This window comes from Hippocampus bargibanti, linkage group LG13 (genome assembly GCF_051943395.1).
Source record: "Hippocampus bargibanti isolate YZ-2025 linkage group LG13, ASM5194339v1, whole genome shotgun sequence".
In the NCBI taxonomy this organism is placed as follows: Eukaryota; Metazoa; Chordata; class Actinopteri; order Syngnathiformes; family Syngnathidae; genus Hippocampus; species Hippocampus bargibanti.
Window position 1 is genome coordinate 8,022,377 of NC_142746.1, and position 25,981 is coordinate 8,048,357.

Here is a 25,981-nt window from a genome sequence, read left to right on the forward strand (position 1 = left end):
GCTCTCTTTCTCCTCCACTGCGCTTCTTTCTCTCTTTTGCGTGGGCGAATCACAAAGTGTTGGAATCTATTGCCTTTGTCTGACAAGTCATCCATCTCTATGCGGAGGGGATCTGTTGGATGAAGTGATAAAAAAGAAGAAGAAGAAGAAGAAGAAGAAGAAGAAGGAGGAGGAGGAGGGTGAAGAAGGGCAGTGGGTGTGGAGGTGTGGGGTGGGGGTGTCTGTGGGACTTTTAGAAACAGAAACAAGCGAGCGGGGCTTCATTCTCAACCCAAAGCTCAGGCGGGCAGGCAGGCAAGCAGGCACGGTCCATTCCGGAGGAGAGGGGGACCCGCTTGTTGTCATCTCCGCCCCCCTGCACCCCCCTTTCAACCGTAACACCCCTCAACGACCACCCCCTCCCTCCCCACGCGCCCACCCCCTTGTATTTTTTGAGGGGGGCCGTGTTTCTTCCTCCGACCGAACCACCGGGGGGACCTCACGCCGCCGCTCCTGCACGCCGCCGCCGGAGGAGTATTTGTCGGCTTCACGGTTGGGACCCGCCGCGGAAGGAAAGCCCGCTTTTCCGATGCCGTAACCGTTCGCGTGGGTCATGCTCTGCACCTGACAGCCCACGACCACCACCTACAACGACAACTACCCACCCGAGTATTCTTTTTGTTTGTATTTTGATTTTATTTCTTTTTTTTTCGTTCTTACACGGATTTTTTTGTCTATCTTTGAAGCTGAGCTGAGAAGTTGCTTTGCTCTTACGGCAGCCCGCGCGGACTCTATCGGCCACGCGGACTGTTTGGCTTGGCTTGTTTTTTTTTTTTTTTCTTTTTTTGAAACATTTCTCCTCTTTGACGGTTGCTGCACCATCGAGGCGAGACGGCGACCTCAGTCGATTACCTTTCTTTGCTCTGCTATCCAATGGATATTCACTGCAAGGCAGACCCCTTCTCCGCCATGCACCGTGAGTCTTTTTGAAAATATCGCAAATTAAAGAACACTCCCCCAAAAAATCAGTTTTGAAATGAATAGGTGCTTCCAATTTGGCTGCAAAAACACGTCATAGGATACAATTATTTTGGCTCTTTTTTGTGCGAGTTTGTGAGACATTCCATTTGATTGATTTAATTTTACAATGCTGACTTTCGCCCGAATGGACTATTTCGTACTTTGTGCACGAATTGACAAAAGTTGAGAGTCGACCTTTTTTTTCAAACGTAGAAGGAAAAAACAGTCCAATTTATTTCCTCAAAGAGCAATAAAAATAGGTCAGAATTCGTTCGAAAAATCAAGTTATATGTTGAGCAAAAATTCAACGGCGATGATGTCACTGTATATCATTTGAACTCATAATATTACACTTAAAATATCATTTGGATATAATTCGAATCCTATTTAAAACTATTCAACTTTGGATCAATCACATCTTCGAAATAGCACCAACATATAATTCCACCTTTTCAAAGGGTTCTTTTGTTTAAAAAATATAAGTGCTCAATTTGAATACAAAGCTTCTTTTTTATTACGTGCCACATTCCATTATGAAGATCAGTGTGTGTAAATGATGCCTAACAATTTCTCATTAGGGCGATAAAATGAAATAATAACACAAATTGAAGCATTAAAAATAGATATATTTTAAGGAGAGCACCCGGCCTGCACGTCAATTATTTATCGGTGTTTGTAATATGAGTGATCAAAGGTCATTTTAATTATTTACCTTCATCGCGCAAGGAAAATTAAACAGGTCGAAACATAAGACACCGCCACATGTGTTACACCGCATCAGCTGATTTTGGAAAATATGAACAATGCAAAAAGACATATAAATACGATAATAATATTTTTTAAGAATTACATTTTTGCGCATTGGCATCCCCCCAAAGCCCGAAAGAAGGCAGGTGAGTCCTTCTTCAGGTATGTAATGTTATGCTCCCCTCCCCGGTGCCGCTGTTGTATCCCACGCAGGGCACGGCGGCGTGAACCAGCTCGGTGGGGTGTTCGTGAACGGCCGACCCCTCCCGGACGTGGTGCGGCAAAGGATCGTGGAGCTGGCCCACCAAGGGGTCCGGCCGTGTGACATCTCGAGACAGTTACGGGTCAGTCACGGCTGCGTCAGCAAAATCCTCGGCAGGTAAAAAACATATAAAATGAAAAAAAGAACAAAAGAACCCACGTACGCACGCACGCACGAACGCACGACGTGTCAAAAATCATCAATCTTGCAGCTCCATTCCAACGTCAGCATAGTGTGAGGCCGCTTTTATTATTATTTACTATTTTTATTATTTTTTTGCTTGCACACTGCTATTTTTCAAAATGGGAACACTTCGATGTGTAATTCCAAACACATGTGAGCACCAGAGGTAATATTTTGAAATATATTTTTTCCCAGCTATCAGAAGGCATTTCAGAGGTATTTCAATGCACGCACACTGAATGTTTGTCAGAAACGTTGCCTTTTTAGGAAGAATAACAAAAATACGTCATGGTGGCATGTCATGCATGCGCCCTTTTTTAATCCACTCCCATTCACTCAGCGCCATGATAAAAATTAACCCACAAACTGCAAAAAATACATGAAACTGCGATTGTGAATAAATGGTTGACGATATTAAACGTGCAACTGTGTCCAGGTACTACGAGACGGGCAGTATTAAACCGGGGGTGATCGGGGGCTCCAAACCCAAGGTGGCGACTCCAAAAGTGGTGGATAAGATTGCAGACTACAAGCGCCAGAACCCGACCATGTTCGCCTGGGAGATCCGAGACCGACTACTGGCCGAGGGCGTTTGCGACAACGACACCGTGCCCAGCGTGTCGTCCATCAACAGGTGCGACCCTCATCTCATCACTAGCATCCCGAATGGTGATTTTCCGCAAGGCGTCCCGAGTTACGAGTTTTAGAAGGCCGTTTTGTGTAGTCGGTCGGCACGGGTGGTCTGTTGCAGGTGCAATTCAATCCTCCCCCAGCCCACGCCACCCACAACCTGGAACTCTTGTGGCCTTCCGACGTGCAACGAAGCAGAGGGGAGGGCAAATAGGAGAGAGGGGAGGAGGAGAGGGAGAGAGAAAGAAAAATTTCTCGGTTAAAAAAACAGCGATCGATTGGATGTAAGGAGGTGTGCAGACGGTGGGAAATGCCCGCGCCAAATGCTTGAAGAGGCAAAGCGCTTGCGGGGGACAAGTCGCTTACACGCCGTGTCTCCATTGGACGATACCGACTCGTTATCGCCATCATAATAATTGTGATTATCATTTGGATATACCCGGATGTAGACAAACTGTTGTTTCGGTGAAGATCGTAAATAGACATGTCGTGTGATGACAACACCATATTTGTCACTGTCGGTGATAGTAATAATTGTTACCGTTACTATATATATATATATATATATATATATATATATATATATATATATATATATATATATATATATATATATATATATATATATATATATATATATATATATATATATATATATATATACAACAATTGAACATACATATATGTATGTATTATCAATGTAGGCCGAATTGAAATCGAATCACGTCTTAAATGGGTATTATTCCATTTTACATAACATTTTTTGAGAAGTAAAATTCGAAATACGTTTATTTCACCGAGCGTTTAATGCTCTGTATGACTGCCATGTGGGTTATATTATGTTAATTATTAAATTAATTACATTAATTAATTGTGAAATGTAAATTTCTCCACTGCGAGACTAATAAAGGCAAATCCAATCCCATCCAAATTGATTTCATTAATAACACCTTAGTAAATGTGTTGATTGTATGGAGCTTCTTTGTTTGGGTCAACGTTTATTATTATTAGTAGTAGTTGTAATAGTACTGTACTGTACATCAGTGTAGTTTAACTAATTTATATTATCCAAATGTATTTGATAATAATGATTGGGAAGTTGTTTATATCCCAGCCATAAACGAGACATTCTATTTCTTTGCTGTTTTCTCAGAAGATCTAAAATATTTTTTTAAATATGAAATTCACCGACTTTACCACTTTAAAAAATTGCCCCAATTGCGTCATTACTCTTTGATCGCTTTCTAACGTGTGTGTGTGTGTGTGTGTGTATGGGGGCAGGGTGCTATGCATTCACAGATAATGATTACTTCATCTATTTATTTTATGTTGCTTGAAATCGTTTCTCATTTCTCCCTTAAATGGGCTAAAAGTGTCTTTTGAGAGAATGTGATGATAATGGTGGCGGTGGTAGAGAAGGGGGGGGGGGCGGCAAGCGGGGTGGTGGTGCGGGTGCCCTTGGAGAGTGTTGAACTTTGGTTAGGAGCTACTGTTCCAGAGAGCTGGTCATCGGCATTGCATTTTAATGAGCTGAGAAGAGTCTCATAACACGTCCAACTAAAGGTAGAAGCTAAGAGGTCCACACAAGCGCACGCGCACACACACACACACACACCACACACACACACACACACATATATATATATATATATATATATATATATATATATATATATATATATATATATATATATATATATATATATATATATATATATATATATATATATATATATATATATATAGTGACAATATGTGTGTATGTGTTGGTTAGTGTATTTTGTGCATGTGAGCATTTGTGTGGTTAATGTGCAATGCAACCTTGCGATTAAAACTCGGTCAGGCTATCATCTATGCTATTTATTTTTATTTATTTTTTATTTTTAAATGCATGGCAAGCAAGATTAAATGTTCAGTCAGGCTATCTTCTATGGTGTGTGTGTGTGTGTGTGTGAGAGAGAGAGAAAAGAGAGAGAGAGAGAGAGAGAGAGAGAAAGTGAAAGAGAGAGACAGAGAGAGAGAGAGAGAGAGAGAGAGAGAGAGAGAGAGAGAGAGAGAGAGAGAGAGAGAGAGAGAGAGAGAGAGAGAGAGAGAGAGACCTGTCGTGGCAAAAATGGACTTTTTAAAACTTGCTTGTCGATCAGGTGTTAATTATTGACATTGACTCGAAAGGTATGCTTTTCCAACTTGGGTGTTAAAAAATAGTGATGTGGGTTGGGGGGGTTGCAGCATGCACCTGTGAGGTTGTTGCTTAGCGAGGCAGCAACGAGTCGATGGTCCCTGCGGTTAAAGGGGTCTGACCTCTGCTCCCCTGACTAAAGAGGATGTCTCGGCTTTTAAACCCGCTTTCTCGCCGTGAATTATTAAAAATGACAACGAGGCAAGGGTTGCCTTGTGTTTGCCCACAAAGCCACGTGGTCCTCCAATCGCGACTATTGATCCCTATTTTCATATTCCTTCTGGAGACTTTCCTTTCTTTCCACACCAGGCCAAAACACAAAAGTCGTTAATTTGCCCCTTCCAGAATTGCTTATTCAATAGCGACAACACGGACTGCAAAACAAAGTCCTTGAATTTATGAGGCTCCCCCGAGCCATGCGGTCAGATAACCGTTGTGGTGAGATGTTAGAAATTCAAATAAAATATTGATGTGTGTTTTCTGGAGGAGGCTGCGGGGCCTTTTGTAGAAGACTGGGTGAGGTGGGAGGGGGGAAGTACATGAGACACACGAACCGCTGTACACCCCCCCATCCCTGAGGACGTTAACCCCTCGCTGCCCAGGCCTGGAGCACACACGCACACACGCCGCACCGCTTTGTAATTCTCTTTCGTCACACCTGTCGAGTTTCGGCGCGGGATTCCTGACGCCGACTGTTATTCAATGATCTGGTGCTCGCATGTCAATCAAAAGATTATCACGGTCACGGTGCGAATGTAATGCGATCGGCGTCGACAAAACAGCTTGTGCAAATCCCAGCCAGTGTTTGTGTGCGTTTGCCTGAAAGCATTACAGCCATCTTTGTATTATGTTCATACGAAAGCTCGACAAATGGTCGGCACAGCTTTAGAAAGATCAAAATAGACGGCGGAGGGAAGCGAGAAATTAATTGAGAGATAAAGCAAGAAAGTATGAGAGGTACAGTTTTTTTTCCATCAAGGGTGGCATATAGACAAATGGAGTATTGCAAGAACCAGGTCGATATTATTCCCGTTTAACTCATCTGATGCGGTGAAAGAAATGCTTCAGTGTTGGTTCAAAACATAAATGCAAAGATTATCCAGAGGGCTGCGCTGGAACTTAGTATCAAAGGAAAGCTCCTTTCAGGTTTTCCTAAAGCTGCAAGCCGGATATTATGATGCTGAATAACCTGAATTGAGTGCTGAGTCGAGTTTTAGTTGAGACCGAGTTGCGCCGGAGCTCTCCGCAATTATTTTTTTACCTGGATTGGATTGCATTGGATGAACCTTTATTCGTCGTGCATTGGAGAAATGTATATTTCACAGCAGCAAAGTTATGAAATGAAGAGGAAAGTAAAGAAATAAGTAGAAAAACAAAACACAGGAGCTGCTGGAAAGGCAGCCAGTCTCATTGCGCCATCTTGAAGCCTGCGCTGAGCTGGGTTTCTAGAACGGATTCTGTTTTGAGAAAGGACACGGTAAACTTCTCAAACTGGCACTGAACTGCGGTCAGGCACAAAAAAGTGGTACTCTAATGTGCATCATTCTGGTGCTAAAGCAAATATAAATAGAATAAATTATGTTCAAATGTAAGCCTATATGTATTTTCCAACCTTAAAGTCCCACTAATCTTCACCATCTTTATGAAGTCAATTGAGTGAGGCTTTGTTTTGAGATTCAATGCCATTTAAGGATTTGTTTTCCCCTTAAGTGAACCCTGGAGAAAGTATCCAGTCAAATGCGGGCAAAAGAACATGAGCTATGGCAGTGGTGAATTTGAAACAGTCGCTGGGTCTCGAGTGTTTTCTCAGCAGCGGTTTGCGCCAAACCTGGTCCGGCAAGTAGATATGACAGAAATGGATGTGGGTGGGAGAGAGGGGAAAAAGTAGCAGCCAGGGTGGAAGGGGGGTTGGGGTTCATTAGACTTGGCCAGGTAGAGTCAGTGAAGCTGATCATTGAGGTGAATTGATGTGATTTCATGCTTTGTTTGCAAGATCATTCAGACCAAAGTGCAATGAAGACTTTCCCGCCACATCGCATTGTCCCCTGGTGTGTGTGTGTGTGTGTGTGTGTGTGTGTGTGTGTGTGTGTGTGTGTGTGTGTGTGTGTAAGAGCATAGATGGACTTTATCATATTTCAAAGCTCAGAATTCCCGCGATATTGAAAAGCACATTCTCAAAAGGGCCCCATTCAGCTTCGCATCCACACACACAAACCTGTGGAGATTGACCCTAAAACCCAGGGATTGCCTATTTGGGACCTGAATGGGGAGGATATGAGCAAGACCCTCGGACCGCGGCGCGCTTTCACATGCACGGGGCCTAAGTGGACATGATGAGCTGTGTTTAAAGTGTCCTGGAGTGGCTCGGCCTGCTGTGAAATCTCCACGCTCAGGAGGCAACATTGATTGATCCTGTGTGCGTGTGTGTATGTGTGTTTCCCTTTCCCAGGATTATCCGCACCAAAGTCCAGCAGCAGTTTCACCCGTCCCCCGATGGATCCGTCACGCCGTTGTCCACGCCGGGACACACCATAGGTGAGAGTTCGGATTTGCGAGAATGACCAAAAATGCGTGGTTAATATTTACACTCAGGCTTTGTTTGGAATCATTCACTTTCTTTTTCGCGCTACCATTTATTTACATATATATTCATTTATTTATTTGATAAACTACATTGTTGTTTTTTTTTAGATAATATTTTGGTGGACTACGGTAAAGAGTCCATTACAGTATAATCTGTATATATACACCGTATTTTCCAGTGTATAAGGCACACCCAAAAGCTTTCATTTACTTCAAAAGATGGCCCTGCACCCTATACACAGGAGCGCATGTGTGAAGTAATATTGAGACACAACAGTTGACTGTCAGCAGCCACCGACTCCATTACCGCTTGTCGAAGAAGTGGTGCGTAACCCTAGCCTTATAGTCAGGTGTGCCTTATATATGGAAAAAGTTAGAAAATACACCATTCATTAGGGGTGCACCTTATACTACAGTGCGCCTTATACACCGGAAACAAATCACTACCCTACAGTGTGTATACATCTCTACATGACTACTTATATATTTATGTCATGGACCATATAGCTAGATAAAATATCTTCTAAAAATCATTTTTTACAATGATTAGGAATTTTCATAGAGCAACAACACAGTTCAAAAAATAGTCATAGAGTAGTACATAAATGTACATTTGTCCACTGCGAGACTAATGAAGGCTCATCCAATCCAAATATATGAGATACAAGCCGCCATCTGGCCAGTGTTTTGCTTTGACAGGTATGTTTGCTACAATCAGCAGTGAACTTCCAAGCAAGTAGCAGTTTGGTAAATAGTGAACTATTCTTCAAAAAGGAGGATTCATGAGGCTGTTTGGTTTTTGCCTCCCCATCCATTTAATTTTTCTGTTTAACTAAACCTAACACAAAGAGAAATTCAGCATTGTTTATAAAAAAACAACCAAACATTTATAGCTAAAGAAACTTACTTACTTAGCTTCATGCTAACATCCAATGCAAAACACCATGAACAAGCTAACATAGCACATCACGTTAGCATGTTAGAACCCTTGCAAAGGAATATTCCTCCACAAACGGGGAAACAAGACGCAAAGACACCATCTGACAATTCTTACAGGCCTATATTATCTATCCTCTGTGAAAATAAAATGACTGTAGATGACTGAGAAATCATCCTCTTAGTATTTTTATTGAGCCAATGATTGAAATGAAACAAGGTAACAAATTGTGTTGAGTTGTTGCTATTATGACAGTAGGATGAATTCGGCGGGCCATTAAATCGTGAAAAAGGAGTGAGTCTGACCGAAGTTTTCCCCATCAGTACCCAGCACGGCCTCCCCGCCTGTGACCAGCGCCTCCAACGACCCCGTAGGATCCTACTCCATCAACGGCATCCTGGGAATCCCCCGCTCCAACGGCGAGAAGAGGAAACGAGACGAAGGTGAGGAAACAGAGAACTCGCTCTCTTTCAAATGTTCTCTTTCGCCCGTATTTTACCACGCGACTCTATTTTCGAGTGCGCTCAGCTGACACGCTACAAGGGCAAATTAAACAGCCACAATTAATCATGCTATTTTTAGACGACAACGTATGTAGCATTTTAACAAACAAACAAAAAAAAACAAGAAAGTACGACTTATTGGTTTGGCAAAGAAATCATGTGCAGGTACATTCAAACATTCGGCAGAAGGCAAACTGGTCCGAGCCGGATTTTCTCATTGTGGACACACTGCCCGAGGGCTAATAGATTATTGGACGAGCAAACAATTTTTTTTTTTAAATGCCTGTGAATTAACATGTCCCCACCGGAGACTTAAACAAACGTTCCAACAGAGTGACGTGTGTTTTTGTGTGACAATGTTTGATTAAAAAAAAAAGGCCAATTCCCTTATTTATATTTCTGTCTCTTTAGTTCTTTGGACTGGCAACCACTTGGACGGAAGGAAAATAGGACATTGTAAGTTAACGTTTCCTTTATGCTTTTTTCTCAGAGGGTCAAGTCGTACTTGATGTCCTTGCCCTTCAAAGATTGAAGTAACTGAGCTAACACGAATGAAAATAATACGCCGGTCAATTTGATTGAGAGGGAATAATTAAGCAAGGGGTGCATTTTCAGCAGTGATGCATTATGTTAATGACTAAAAGTGTCCAAGAATGATTTGTGTTACTGTAAAATGCCATGGAAGACATTTTTTTTTTGTCTCAGAAGGGGCGGGGGCGTGTTGCACGCTGGTTTTTAACTTTAAGCATGCATGATGGTCGACAAGATTATGGAGTCAGGTTGTCGTGGCGACGAAGGGTTAACAAATGAGCGGTCATTATTTGTAAGGAGGAAAAAGATCATAATGTGCACAGAAGATGAACTTTAGTAGCATGTTTCCAAGGAGCGTAATGGGGGGTGTCAAAGAGGGATGTATTGTTTGTTATTATTTTTTGCACTTGTGCAAGCATATATATCTGTATGAAAGAAGTGCCCCCCTCCTGCAAATGCTCTTAAGCCAGCAAACATGGTGACATTTAAAGGAATTTGCAATTCTGCGGAGAAGGAAGCTATTAATTCACAAATTAACACCCCCTTCTCCCCCAACCCCTTTTCCCTTTTCCCTCGCTCTATCGTGGATGTGCAAGCTATCGAAAAGAAAAAAGAAATAGCCTTAAGGGGTGGGGAGAAGAACGAGGGGGGGGAAGAAAGGAGTCTCAACCCTATCTGCGCAGAGATTGCTTTGCATGTCTGCAAGCAGCGATACCAATTACGACAACGCTGGGAAGAAGGTGTCCTTTAGCCCCCGCCGCCAGCGTCGCTACCACTTCTCTCCAAATCTATCCATAGCCAGATTTATTTGTGTATCTCATTACAGGAAATGGAATGTTGCTTCTTGCCAAATGCATTAAAAGCCAAGTAGGGGAAATTAGCCCCCGTTGTAGTCGCACGCTCAGTCATTTAAACCCGCCTTGGGAGTAGATGCCAAGAGGATTAGGTGACAACGACTGTGCCGTAGTCACACGTGTCTTGTCGTGGTACAGTTCCGGGGAGTCGTGGAAATGAATCGCTCCGTAGGGATTGTTATTTTGTGGAAAGTACCAAAATAGATTCATCATAAGCCATTACGACTGGAACTAAAAATCCCTCTGGTGGTACATGAAAGAATCACTGTCTCTCTACAGTACAGTTGTATTTACCTGTATAGCCAAGAACGTTTATCCTGAAGTATTTACTTATTTAATTATGTATTTATTTATTTTTCAGTATTCATCTTGGTATTTTTCTGATTTATCTTATACATGTTACCTGATACATTTGAACCATGAATTGATAAACTGACAAGCTGCCCAAGAAGAAAAAAGAAAAAAAAAAAAAAAACAATCAGAGCCAGTAGTTGCGACTTGCAACGTCTCGTACACATTTCGTGTTACAATAACTCTTCGTTACCAAAATAGAGGTTTTTTGGAGCGGAAACAAGCTAACAAGTCAGTGTGCGGCCTTGTGGACTATTTAATTCAGTAAAGATAAGAGGACTGCATAGTTTAATAAAAAAAGTCCACTAAAAATGTATCCATCGTGATTATCAGAGAAGCATGTGTAAATGACTCCATTTTTACTCAGTGTTTCTTGATTCTTGAGTAAAAAGTGAAAACCACTGTATGGTGATTCGGCATTCATGTGTGTGTCATGTGGGAACATTTTAGGAAAAAGGGCTTGGATAGTCAACTCAAATTACCGATTTACTGTAGTTGCTTCTGAAGAAATTAATAAGTGAATGTCAGCACACGTGGCCATCGCCTGCTGTCGCATAATTACAAAATAACTGAGCACTGTCAGCTAATGGATCTTCTATCATCAATGCGGAATGAATGACTGATCAATAACCATGCCGCCTTGTTTCGAATTGTGTATTGTTATGATGTGCTGCTCTACAACTTTCCCAGAAAAACCAAAACAAACAAAAAAATCTAGCAACACTTTTTTTGCATTGGCTCAATGGATCATTGGATGTACAGTGGGATTTCAACTACAGTATATAGCTTTTTCCAATTTATGAATCAAGAAAAAGACATCCCGAGGTGGTACGGTTCCATTAAAAAAATCTTCATTAAAATGGGAGACAACTTTACATAGATTTACCTTCTACTACAGTAGTCGGGCCAGGACAGGTTGATGTGACCTCAGATTTGGCTCAGCACATCGTGAATGGAGTCCAGTCGGAGGAGCTCTCGGGAGGACAGGCCAGTCGGCAGCTACGGTGATAAATCAGAGCGAGAACAAAGGTCATAACTTGTGATTGTAGCACGGCTACACAGGAAGCTGATGAGAAAATGAAAATACGGCCTGGCGGGGATGTTAAGTCGTGACATAAAAGAACGAGAGACTGTATGCAGGAGCCAAGGCAAACTGATTACAGAGGTCCGTGTTTTGATTTGTCCATGTGCGATATTTGGCCGTGTGGCATGATTGTATGGTGCATGTAGCTTTTAACACACGCGACCTGCTGGCCGAGTTGAAATCAGTTAACGTGCGGCTTCTAACCTGAGCCGCCGCTGGTTGGCTAGCCAAGCCGCTCCGTGACAATGAGTCGATAGCGGCGCGCTTTGGAAAATAAATGCACCCACGGCAAAAGAAAAATAAATAGCATCATCAGCGGCGTGATGGGAGGAAGGGGGTGGCGGAAGGTAGAGAAGGGGGGAAAAAAAGCGCAGGTATATGAGAGTAGTCCACAGAGCGTAACATGGAGACTAGACGAGGCCACAGCGTTGGAGGAGGACACAAAAGCCCCTCCTCCCACTTATTATCAACCTCGTCTTATGTTTTCGGGGTCTCGTGCGTGTTCACCGTTTGCATTTGGCAACATGTCTTGTGACACAGCAATAAACGGCGGCAACCTTTACAATACAAACACATATAATACAGTATGTACAAATACTGTATACTATATATATATATATATATATATATATATATATATATATATATATATATATATATATATATATATATATATATATATATATATATATATATATATATATATATATATATATATATATGATTTTTTTTCCACATTATTTTTAATTTTTTTATTTTATTCACCGTGAGGCACTTGGAGAGGCTGGATGGAGAAGGAATCATGTCAGGGAAAAGTCAATTATGGGCAGTGACGCTGAGAAGTAACGGAGCGACGCATTACTCAGCTTGAGGAGGGAGAGTAAGGCAAGGGGAATAATTATGTTTCAACAAAAACAAAAAAAAGCCCTAAAATGCTAAACGGCAGGCTGGTTCCAGAGAGCTGAGCAAATGAGAAGTCGTATAAAAGCAGGATAAGGGTGCACTATATATAAAACTGTCTGTCCTATATAAAGGACCATGTAAGGTAAAAATAAATCTCTTTTGAGTTTGACACAAAACAAAGTGGCGTGTTGGAAGCCAAATTTTCACAGACAGACTAAGTTTCATTATTTGTTGAATGTTGAAAATTGAAAAGATCAACCAGAAGTGGACTTGAGGGGAAAAGAGGTTGAATGGAACTGCTGAAATTGGGATTTTGGGCCGTGGTATGCATGGTGAGCAGAGAAAAGGAAAAGATAGAAGATATTATGAGCTGGGAAAAAAATCTTTCTGCTCCTAGCCTCTGCTGGCTAGAATGGAGTCTGCTTTCTGTGAAATGATGACTAGACAAATGGCACTAACCACCATCTAGCTCATGAGCCAACAGGCATCCGGAGTTCCTATCAGCCAGAGGATGGCAGCGGGCTCGTCCGATACCGTTAATTACACTAAACTGTATTGTAAATTATGACATGTAGGGTAGATACATTCTCAGGGTATCAGCATAGCTCGCTAGCTCGCTAACTGCATGCTCAAGTTGTAATGATGGGCAAGAGTCACGAGGTAGATCACATGATGACAGGCATCCGCGAATCATACCAGCCAATGGATGGGCAGCGGGTTCATTCCATACCATTAGTTGTGATACATTTATATACATAGATATGATTTCAAGCAATAGAGATTCATTTATTGAAGCCTCTGATAAAAACTACGAGGACAATTGTTAAAAAAAGAAAAATTGGCAAGTTGTATTAAAGGGGGGAAGATGCGTAAAGATTATTTTTCTCAATCCTTTAGCCCACCTTTAGAAAGTCTTTAAATAAAATTTGGGATTTAAAACAATTATCTAATGAATGGTGTTTCAGGTTCTCATCATGTGGCATTGAGTGTATTAGCCCACTTCCATTTCGATTAACAACAGAGTTGAAAATAAATAGAAAAAACAGTATGTGTGGGTGTGTGTTGGGGTAAAGGATGTGAGTGTAAGCATCAAGCAGCATTTTCACATTGTCAGTAAACTGTCTGATGGTGCTAAATCGAATTAATATAAACACGATGTAACATAACACGATCTCAACAGCTCAGGCACTCTCTCTCTCTCTCTCTCTCTCTCTCTCTCTCTCTCTCTCTCTCTCTCTCTCTCTCTCTCTCTCTCTCTCTCTCTCTCTCTCTCTCTCTCTCTCTCTCTCTCTCTCTCTCTCTCTCGCTCTGCACCCTCCTCCCCCACCATACCCACCAATCTCATTTCCGCATCAGAGGTTTCATAAATATAGCTAGCTTACAGGGAAGCAGTGTTCACCCTCTGGGTATATCACTTTGTTTGTGCTCCCCTTACTATTTCTTCTTTAAATGCATTAGGAATAAAAAAAGGGCTGAAAAAAAATCAACAAATGATCCACTCTTTGTCTTGATGCCAGCTATCAGCGGCCGACGGATGAGGAAAAGGGGCCCAGTGTAGGAAGGCCGATGATTTACAACAAGGCGGTGTGTAGGAATTCATTTGCCTTTCAAACAAGCTCCCGCCTGGATGCCCCCTCGGTTATCTTATCAGAGAAAATGTGGAGATGAAAGAAGGACATGAGAACGCCACTGTGCCACCGCAGGACATTTACATCCCCCGCGGGGGACAAAGCAAAACAGCAACGTTTGATAGTTTGGAGTGCATTCGGTTTTGGGTATGTCGGTTTGCCGTAGAGCCAGCTCCCATTTTGTGTTTCAGAATTGGATTTTTTTCTTGTCCTTTATGTTTTTAATTTAACACGAGTTGGGAAACAGTTTTTGTTTCCGTTGATTTTCTTTTACTTTGAGGCTCGAAAATAGTCTTCAGCTGCTATTTGCACATTTGAAAAATAATGAAAATGTTGCTGTAGTATTGTATTGTAGTATTTTGGTATAGCATAAGTCCTACTATAGAAAAAAATAGTTGTACCACACTGAACATGTGTCTTGGTGGTGTATAAAAAGGCCAGGTACATTCAGAAAGTTTGGAATCAAAAATAGTGACTGTTGTGGTTATTTTGGAGACATTTTGCTCTTCATCAATTTTACAGAAGAGTATCACGATGCAAGTGTCTCCAGTTGGTTGTTTGGTCACGATTCCTGGCATTTGTGAAGATAGAAATGAATGACCAAAAATATACATTTCTCCATTTTAAAGCAAAGTCCTTGCAGAACTGTGTAGAATTGTCGATTTAGAAATTTGTGAGATCATGCTTTGCAGCATCATGCTGTGAAATGTAAATTCCTGCACTGCGAGACTAATAAAGGCAAATCCAATCCAATCCAATCATATTTGGGGAAGACTTTTATTAAACTTCCTGTCTTTTATTTGTTAAAACAAATTTGTAAAGAAAATATCTTTTTTCCTCGGAATTGGTATCACTGCCAAAAGAATTTCGATAAGAGCTCGTCGCGGAAGAACATCTTCAATTCGGAAACTAATTAGCAGATATTATTTCTCTACATAAGAGGAAATTGGGGATGGACTCGTTTTCCAATGTTTAAATGAAAAACAAAAAAATGGGGGATGGCTCATTTTAGTTCAGTCGAGACATCAACTTCGCCTCCTAGCGATCGGAGGAAGTGTGGCCTTTCCACATGCGTGAAGATTTGAGACTTGTATGAAAATAACGCATACGTTTGTGGATTTGAAAAACATGTAAATGACAAAAAAAATTCCATATATTTTTTAACATAAAAAAAACTCATATCTTTTCACCGCGTTTTGGCCCTTTTTAGCATCTGCAATGACGAGCTTGTGTTTGTCCGTGGTAGTTTAAAACACTGAAAGAATAGATCTGCTCCGCTGGGTTGATCAAAGCGGGTTATTAACGCACGTTGCTTTAGGGATGGCGTGTGAAAGTGGGTGTTTTGACATGGGTTGTTTTTATCTGGGCTTATCTCCTCACGCGACGGTGTTAAGACAGAGAAACATAGTCAGCTTGGTGCTGTGGGAGTGATAGCGGAGATACCTGCTGAGACACCCAGAGGGATTGCAAAAACCACAGGGAAAATGAAACAGACCAGTCAATGAAACACACACACACACACACACACACACACACACACACGCACACACACACACACACACACACACACACACACACACACACACACACACACACACACACACACACACACACACACACACACACACGCACACTGACAGTTGGGCTTCACACTCCACTTGACACGCTGACTGTTAAAGGGATGAATTTGATTTATTGCAGCGATCTTATATGATATATGTCAAACACCAGCTCCTAATGGGGAATTCTGAAAATGCATGATTTACTGTTAATTCCGCTGAAAGGTTGAGTCTGACATTTGTTTTGTCATCCTATAAATTTTGCAATGATTTCCCATGCATAATTGGCGAAAGAGATGAAAGATACAGATGAAGTGACACATTGATATGAAAGGTACACATTTCTCTTGAAAATCGAGACAGACTTTTTGACAGAAATTGGACCAAAAAAGGGTTTGCTTTGGTTAGCAAAGTGTCTGTGAGGAAGGGCAAGCGTGCATGAGCACTTTTGATTCTGTTTGGCTGTACATTTTTCTCCAGACCTGCTGAATTCAAGCCAATTTACAACTCCATTTTGGACACAAATACAGAAAATATTAATGACATTATGGGAGGAAAATGCTAACATTTAGCTCAAAATATTTTTAATTGTTTTCTAAATTATTCAATATTTTGGAATCAGCAGACGAGCATGTCAACGGCATTCAAAGACAAAATTACCAGCACGCAGTTTAACCTGCCTCTGCACAGATTTAGATTGTTCTAGGCTCAAAAAGAATCAAGCTAAGAGCATTGAACTGTTTTTCACTTTTTCTGTAACTCATTATTTAGGTGGGGCTAAATACAGTATACTGACATTTTGTGTGAGACGTAGGTTACCCGTGCACCAGAATTAAAAAAAAAATAGAGCAATGGAATTTGTGAAGTCGTTATTTTACCAACTTCTTTTGTGCCAGTATGCTGCACAGTTAGCTAGCGAGCTATGCCTTCATACCGAAAATTCAGTACTACATCTTTTCTGTAGATCACAATTCACAGAACTATTTTGGACTCTTGAAGAAATTCTCAAGAGAGAACCATCCAAAGAATATTAGCTTACGAGCTAGCTAGCGGCTAGCACTAAGTGAAATATGTTCCAGCCACAGAAGCCTTGTATCGGATTTATATTTGTGGTGACGTGTCAACATGAGATACTAGAGGATGAAGCATTTTTTTTCAGCGGTGAGGAGTTCAAGCATTGGAAACTGGAGCTATATAGCTATAGCTACCTACAGCTTTTTTAAATGATTTTGATGCATCATTTCAGAATGGTTATCAGAATTCCATGAGCAAAACCAAATTTCCTTGTAGGTTAGGTAAAATTGTCTTTTGTGTATGTGTGTATGTGTATAATACTGCGACAAAAACAACTATTTGGTGGGGGCAAGAAAAAAGTACAATAAAAATTTGCTCTCCCATGTGCACCACAAAACGCAAGTCAATACATGGTATTTTCACCCATAAAACACAGCCATCACACCCTCTATTCTGTTGACGCACACACACACACACACACACACACACACACACACACACACACACACACACACACACACACACACACACACACACACACACACACACACACACACACACACACACACACACAATTGCCGCTCTCTATACCACCCCCCACCCTCACCCGTATGGATCTATTTCTTGGTGCGAGCCAGGTTCATCCCCTGGCCTCAGCCATTGAAAAAAGGTCAAGCAACCGAGCAGAATGGCAATAACGCCCCTGAAATGGTACCATCAGTGGAACATGATTGATCAATTGAATTCCATAGCACAGAAAAATGTGGGATTAAGTAGAGTATTATACGCACAATGAGTTGAGGCACGCTGTTCATTCCAAGTTCATTTCGCTTCCCTCCTCCGCTGGCAGAGCAGGCAATCAATAGTGGAGTTGCATATCATATATCAGCGCCGGCTCGCCCAGGAGAGAACATAATCTGCTGCAAATTTAGAATGACAGATTTGTACGGGAGCTAAATCCTCATCCGCTGTAGAGAGAGAGAGAGGGAGGAAAGGCAGCGGGAAGGCAGGCTGGATGCTTTACCGACAGATTTTTTTTTGGTTGTCCGGATGTGATGAGTGTGCCATGGACCATTGTGGATGGGGTCAGAGATTGGGAAAAGGAGAGGGCTCATTTGTTTATATAGAGGGTGACTGTGGAAGGAAATGCATGTGTTTGCCCTCGGCGCCCCCATCGTCTTTCGGACCTCACTCCATTTTGGTTTTCGGGAAGACAGGCAATATGGCAAGGCAGCCGCAGAGAGACAACAAGGGAAGGCTAAAACTGGGAAATGGTCGCGTTAAATAATGCCTCTCCATTTACTGCGGGTGGAAGGAGAGACTGTCGACTGAATCGGCAGGCACATTTTCTTGTAAGTGACCAGTAAAGACATAATTCAGGATTATTACTCTTACAAACAACTGAAAGGCTCACAAACACAACACTGACATCCTCTCATTAAAAAAAAACATACTACTGAAACACATTACCTGCCACTGAACATTCGGCAAGCCCCCTCGTTGCCCATCTTTAAAAACCGCCTCAAAACTCTCGTGCACTCTTTGGTATTTGACTGAGCATGATTCAGGCTTGATCTTAGTTTTACTCCTTAGTTTTTTCTACTATCTTTGTGACTGCTTTATTTCCTGTATATGATAGTTGTCCATGTTCGGCGCTTTGTTACAGCTTTGGCTGTTGTTAAAGCGCTACATAAATCAATATGTAGTATGTTATTATATCCATCAGTGACCATAAAAACTGAACAGATTTTTTTTTCTAAGTAGAACATAATTCAGGCAGTAAAGGGTTAAATCTAGTGTGTGCAAACCTCATTGCACAGTAAGAACACTACAACCCAATTTATTAACTTCTTCTTTGTCTTTCAAATGTGAAAAATACCCCTTATCAGTTAATAAATTTGCCTTAAGGAATATGCAAGAGGTGGCATTTACATAATATTTCGCAAATACTGGGAGGAGGAAATGTAAATACATTAAAATAACATACGCACTGGGTTTTATCAAGATTGCGTCTGTTTCTTTTGTAACTTGCATTTTTACGACTAATCCTATGAGGAAAAAGTAACGTAATTGAGTGACCCGAATTGATTGATGTGAGCCGTCGTTTGTTGTTTTGACTTGCGACAATTTGAGGTACAAGCACAATGGTGGCAGTGCATACTCCTTTGACAACCATCAGTAATCGTAAAAAAGAGGCTTTAAGTTATTTAATGTCACTCCCAGTTGAAGTTTACTGTCGAACTAAACATAAAACAGAAGATGGTGCATTGAATTGGGAAAGAGATGCCCATTTCATGATAAGATCAAAGCATTGTCATCAAATGGTGAGCATAGTTTTTGCTGTGCCGATGACCATTTTGTGTTTGGGAGCCTTTTACTGAGCGAGTTGCTTGTTCTGTAGCCACAAAGGGACATAAGTCTTCTTGTGCCGGTCCCAAGCCCGGATAAATACAGAGGGTTGTGTCAGGAAGGGCATCCTATATAAAGCTTGGCCAAAACAAACATGCGGATCAAACCTCTAAAGATGGAGGAGACTGATTTGCTGTGGCGACCCCTTGAAGGGAAACGCCGAAAGGAAAAAAGAAGATTGCATTTTATTGTATTGTACTGCATTACTAAAAAAACTCATGGACACTACTGAAACTCACATACTCCCAACTAAAAAAATCTCAACCAACTATTTTTCTCACGTATGATCATTGAAGCACTCTCACACAATATAATGATTAAAAGGACAACTGAAGGTTCACACCCAAAACTTAAGTGCTGTCGGATGTACAGTACATTTCAAATGCTCACACACATGACCGAAATACTCACACACTAATTAATACATACATACATACATACTTACATACATCATACATAACACTGTTGAAACTCACACACACACACACACACACACACACACACACACACACACACACACACACACACACACACACACACACACACACACACACACACACACGCACACACGCACACACACACACACACACACACACACACACACACACACACACACACACACACACACACACACACACACACACACACACACACACACACACACACACACACACACACACACACACACACACACACACACACACACACACACACACACACACACACACACACACACACACACACACACACCAGCCTGAAACACTCAAATACCACAAAAATGTTCATACACATTTGAAAGCCCTCTTGCTTTTTCTTTTGTTTTGATTTTTTAAACCCACCAGTACTACTGAACTGATTGTCACGTTCACTACTAAAATGCATAATTTAATATTATACAAACACATTTCAGGATATTCTTTGAGGATATCTCAGATGATGGGGAAAAGGATCTGATGTTTTTGTCTGAGAGTTTTTCAGGTGTTCGTGTGTGTGTGTGGGGGGGGGGGGGGGGGGGTGAGTATGTGTGTGTGTGTGTGTGCGAGTGTGTGTGTGAATGTGTGAATGTGTGAGAGGTAATCCTGAATGATGACCCTGACGGGCCCTCACAATCCTACTCCACCCACTTGCCCTAGCGAAGCAGGCACTCTCCTTTGCAAGTATATATTTGCGCTGAAGGTAATCCATCAATTACCATAGACCTATCACATGATGACCGTGCTGATGGCGGCCACCGAGGAGAGGTGGAGGACGCAAGAGCTGCCCTAGTGTGCGAGGCAGAGTCGAGATAGATTAAAAAAAAAAGGCAGACGTGCAGGTTGCTCCCCATGGCAATTTACTGCCACTGCTTTCGTGCCATCACTCTCTCAAACTGTTTTGCTCAAAACCACGTTTGCCTTGTGCTTATCTTACAAAGCCTCCTGGGATATGGTAGGCTGAAATCCTCTCGGGAGGAAAAAAAATCTTCCGGCTGGAGGTTCAGCTACTTGCCACTGACCGTCACAGGCTCAGTGTATGTGGGAATATACACCGTGGAGGCCAAAGTCTCAGTAGCCTAGCTTGGTCCCGGACATGTTGGTCAGTTGGATTTTTGGGCAATGGCTTGGTCAGGACTCAGACCTAACCTTTTCAAACACCTCCACAATAAATGGGGACTGACTTCTCGTAACCTCCAGAAACTTTACAGACTACACTACAAGACTTGGAGGAAAATGCACAGAAGAAATGAAGCAAAAGGGGTCTGAGTTTAGACTGGTGTAGCTGTCATCGGATAAAAATACATACATTAAAAAAATATATATATATATATATATATATATATATATACAGTAAAGTCTCGATATATCGATATCGGATATATCGATAATCCCGGTTATATCGATATTTTTTCGGACTCCCTTGAATATCGATATAACGATATAACATATTAATGCATACAAAAACATATATAACGATAAACAACATAATTTACTGTATATTTATATATATATATAATATATATATAATATATATTTACTATATATATATATATATATTATACACATATTATATTATAAGTCAGATGTTATCTGTAGTTGGATGGTTCTCATTACATCATGCGTATGCTAGTGTTCTAGCTATCTAGCTGGCTATCTAGATAGCTACCTATTTTCTGTCTATTAGCTATCTATCTAGCTAGCTGGCTATCTAGCTGTCTGTATATTAGCTAGCTTTCAATCTATTTGAGTTATTCCGGGTTGAGTGAATGCTGGTGCGTGTGACTGCCGGTGCTCACCCACAGAAAAGACTTATCCTGTGACTGTAAAATGACCTTGAGAGTTTTGAAAGGCGCTTATAAATGAAATGTATTCTTATTAATTATTATTATTATTATTATTATTATTATTATTATTATTATTATTATTATTCAATATATATGTCAGCTGTTGATTATAAACCTATGTCAACACTCTGAAACCTTTTGTGGTTTCGAGCATTCTGACATGCCGATACCAAGACATGCTGGAGAACTTTTACACCAAACTTTATCCCTGCGCTTATATTTTTAGGCGGCTCTGATGGTTCGGGTCCGGGCAACGATTCTCAGGGCAGCGTGGAGAGTTTAAGGAAGCACCTGCGAGCGGACGCCTTCACCCAGCAGCAATTGGAGGCTCTGGACCGCGTTTTCGAACGCCCCTCCTATCCGGATGTCTTCCCCACTTCCGAACACATCAAACCCGAGCAGGTGAGGTTTTAGCACGTATTTCCTAAGCTTTCCACACGGCAAGTTGAATAAGGTTTTCCGTTTGCAGCGGATCTACATTCTATTCTAGTGGCTAATCTTTATTTACATTAATCCCGGAGTTAAACAACAAGAGACTATTAATTTTGCGGTGCAAACTCGACGGTACGCAGGCCTGCCTGAGCGTTGCCCTTAATTGAGTTCATTTTCATCTCTTGCGCGATCGCTGGGAATTACAGCGGCGATAAATCAGAGGGACAGCCTCGCAGAACCGCCATACAGTCCCTAATGCAGCTAATTACCAAAGTGATTTCTACAGCAAGATCAATACCAAAACCAATTGGAAATGACTTGCAATCACAAAGAGCACAAGAGAAGGTATTAAAAAGGCAGGAGGATGGCGGAGGAGGGGGCAGGGGACAGAAGGGGGGGGGCTAAAAATGGCATCGGGAATGGGTTTGGAAAAAATCAGTTTTAATTTAAGGCAATATTAATCAGCTTGCTTTGCACCGTTTGTGTGCCCCCCCTCCCTGTTGGCAACACCCTCTTCTTTTGGAAAACTGCTGAAAAGGTGGTGTACACTTTCGATTAAGGGGCTTGTCTGGTGTCTGCGTCAGAGCATTAAAAAGCCATTTTGAAGAGGCCGTGGCTCAATAGGCCTCATCCCTCCCACACTTCTGGCAGCCATGTGGTCGGGTCATTCAGGCCCCCACTGTGCTTCGCCACTCGCCCTCCACCCACCCGGTCCGGCCCGGTCCCGCCCACACCTCATCTGCATGACAAAATGGCTCTTGTGCTGAGGAGGCCCGGCGGAATAGAGAGGAACATCCAGCCTAGTGCCAGGGAACAGTTGTAAGCAGACAATTAGAGTTTATCTGGGATAGAGGCGGACAAGGCCGGGGTCAGCGGCTCGCCCCTTGGGTGCCGGGTGGTGGCGGGGGGGACCCTCGTCCCATTGAGACAAACAGATGCCCCTCTGATACAAGCGCTGTGCATACACACTTCTCCCCTTGAAGATGAGGCCGGCCAGGAAGTGTCATCAAAGAAGATCAATGAGATTTTTTTCTATATATATATATATATATAGCAAAGGCAAACCTGTGTGGCATGAGAATCCATGATGTTTTTTAAAAAAATATGTTGTGAACTCACTTTTAGGTGTTTGCACAATAGGAGATTTTTTTTGTTTTTGTTTTTCCTTTAAAAACTACACAACCACATGTCTCTCCTGCAACAAAGGTGTGAATGTCTCCTCCCTTGACTGGTCACAGGGATGACTGCAGTGGAGCACAAAGCGCCAGCTGACACCCCATCTTTTCACTCTTCACCCAATCCCGCTCTCATCCTGATCTGCTTGCACTGCCTTCCTTCCTTACTTTTCCTTCTCCTTCCGACAAGGCCAAATTCATGCATGGTCTCCATTTTGAAGGAATCACACTCAGGGATCAGTAGAAATGGGAGGTCAGAGAAGGTTCGCTTTTGGACGAGGCAAAAAAACAGTAAACAATTATTTCCATCACGGATGTGGTCGTGTAATGATTTATTTCCACGTTTTGGACCTGTGTACTTGCTTCGTAGCTGTCGTTTTATTTACCCCCTGCAAACTCTTATTAACCGCTGCTCATTGCTAATTTGCTGTTCATAGTTGATTACTCCCGATTGTTACCAAGTTCCAGCCAGACTCGTGGCTGCGTTTAAAAACATCTGATTTGTGTTTTTCTCCACATTTGGGATGAGTTTAGCCATTAGCATTACTCTGTTCTCCTTCATTTGTACGTGACACGATGGTTGATTTTTATTTTTTTTTGTCCGGCATTTGTGGTATTTGTCAGGAATGTAAGCTATATTTTATGTATCTCGGGAAGTGAGGCCACAGAAGAAATGCACCCCCACATACCTGGCCCCGGCGTTCAAGGGCTTTGGAATTAACAATATAAATATGCTGACCAAATATATCTGTTTGACAGTTCTTGTGTCTTTGGCACCGATTCGTTGGGGGAGTGACGCCTTTAGTTTCAAATCTAAGTTGATCCCGTTAATTGGATTTTATGTGTTCTCACGAAGGCCAATGAGTATTCACTCCCGTCCCTGAACACCGGCTTGGAAGACGTGAAGCCCAGCCTCTCCAGCAGCGGCAGCTCTGACCTCGCTTCCAGCGTCTCCCAGAGCTACTCGGTTGTGACAGGTACAATGTGACCGTGCACAGTAAACCAACAACATGAATCCGATACACCCGTTTATAGCAAGCAGCCCCTCCTAAACACCCCCAGCCCCGTTTTTTGATTCCCCTTTGATTGTCAGCCCATACAATTTTCCGAAAGCGCTTTTTGTTGTTTTCCCACTGACGTTCCAACTCATTCCATTTCCCATTAAAGGGGGCCTTTAGTGTGCACTATCAAGGTAGTAACATCTGATGACTAAAAATAGTGTTTATGGCTTCCAATAACGCAGCATGATAACAGCGATAATTAGCTATATCTTCGCACATCTGAGATTAAAGTTTAACGCTTTGGAGATAAACGCGACTCTTGCCACTATTGACTATTCCCAACCTTTCACTCCGACGCGTAGCAACCTCCCGAGCGACTGCGTCTTCCTTACGGCGCTTCCCGGGGATGGTAAATTGTTACGACGAGATGAGTTTTTTTTCTTCTTTTCGGAATACATTCAACAACGATATGATCTGAGCTGCTCAAATGGGGGTGAGGGAAGGTTTAACATGCTGCTGGTGTTAGAGCTGGATCGGGCCGCTAACAGATTGCGGGAGAGCACTTCACATCAGAGACAGCTGCTGTTCTCACTGCGACACCCCTCTTGTCATCAAAGGGCGATGATAGCTTGTTGATTGACAGCGGCTGCAGTATAAGGCAGTGGCTGGCTGCCCGGTGTCATTGAAAGGGGGAGGAGGGTGAGACCCTAATAAAGATTAAACGCAGGGAAACGCATAAACGAGAATTCCTTCAAAAGATCTGTGACACGGGGGTCCAAACTTTTTCCCTTCCGAGGCCATCGGAGAGAAGAAATAGAATGAAAACAAATCAATTTTGCAATAATGAATTATTGAATCATTTTAGTGACAGTAATTACAGTGATAAAATTTGCAAATTTCCACATTGTGGGACTGTTAAAGGCTTTCTGATACTGATTCTGATTCTGATGCTTTGAGATGCACTTTTTTCCTGGAACCAGAATATAAAACAACTGTGATGTAACAATCACTTTCTAAGCAAAAAAATAAATAAAGGAGTAGATTGTACATGATGAAAACATCATAACAAATTCAATATATTATATATATATTTAAATGTTTTAGTACATCAGGATTAATTCATTGTGACACCCTGTAGACCGCAGTTTAAATAAAACAACATCAATTAAGAATATTTTTTTCATCCACAGTCATGTTCATTATTTCTGCAGAGGTTAAAGAATAAATGCACGTAAATATAAAATCATCTGTCCTCATGCGTTGACTGTGTTAAAACATCCATTCCTTAAAGTGTTTCATCACCAGTCAATTGATGTTATGAGCTAGCTTGTTGATAGTGTTTTTCCATTACAAGCTAGCATGAAGCGACTGGACTTAAAGGCAAAGTTGTTTTGTGTGTATAAATGTGTTTTATATTTGTTTTTTTTTTTTCATGCATGGTTACTGATAACGCACTGGCCATGGCCTCTGGCAATGTTTTTCTTTTCCACATGGGGGCAGAATTTCCCTTTTTTCCATGTTAGCAATTTGTTCCAGCTTCAACTGTTGTTAAAGCCCTCTATAGACCAATATGTATGTATTGCATTGTATTTTGAACGTATGTATTGCATTGTATTTTGGACAGCTGCCCTCATTTCAAGCTCATATTACGACAGACCTATATAATTTAGGAATTAACTATATATTTTTTCGGATGA

The 25,981-nt window shown here is 41.7% G+C and overlaps 1 protein-coding gene across 2 annotated transcripts in view; it reads left to right on the forward strand.

The window, feature by feature from the left end:
- Window positions 1-355: 355 nt before the first annotated feature.
- pax2a (paired box 2a) overlaps window positions 356-25,981 on the forward strand; it is a 37,768-nt gene continuing 12,142 nt past the window's right edge. The window contains exons 1-8 of one of the 2 annotated variants that reach the window (XM_089012245.1): window positions 356-955; window positions 1,960-2,125; window positions 2,628-2,825; window positions 7,450-7,535; window positions 8,844-8,963; window positions 9,435-9,479; window positions 21,903-22,078; window positions 24,140-24,260. In XM_089012245.1, the coding sequence (XP_088868371.1) occupies window positions 913-955; window positions 1,960-2,125; window positions 2,628-2,825; window positions 7,450-7,535; window positions 8,844-8,963; window positions 9,435-9,479; window positions 21,903-22,078; window positions 24,140-24,260 (955 nt within the window). In that variant the 5' untranslated portion in view covers window positions 356-912. The remainder of the gene's footprint in view (window positions 956-1,959; window positions 2,126-2,627; window positions 2,826-7,449; window positions 7,536-8,843; window positions 8,964-9,434; window positions 9,480-21,902; window positions 22,079-24,139; window positions 24,261-25,981) is intronic. The other variant, XM_089012246.1, reaches the window with a different exon arrangement.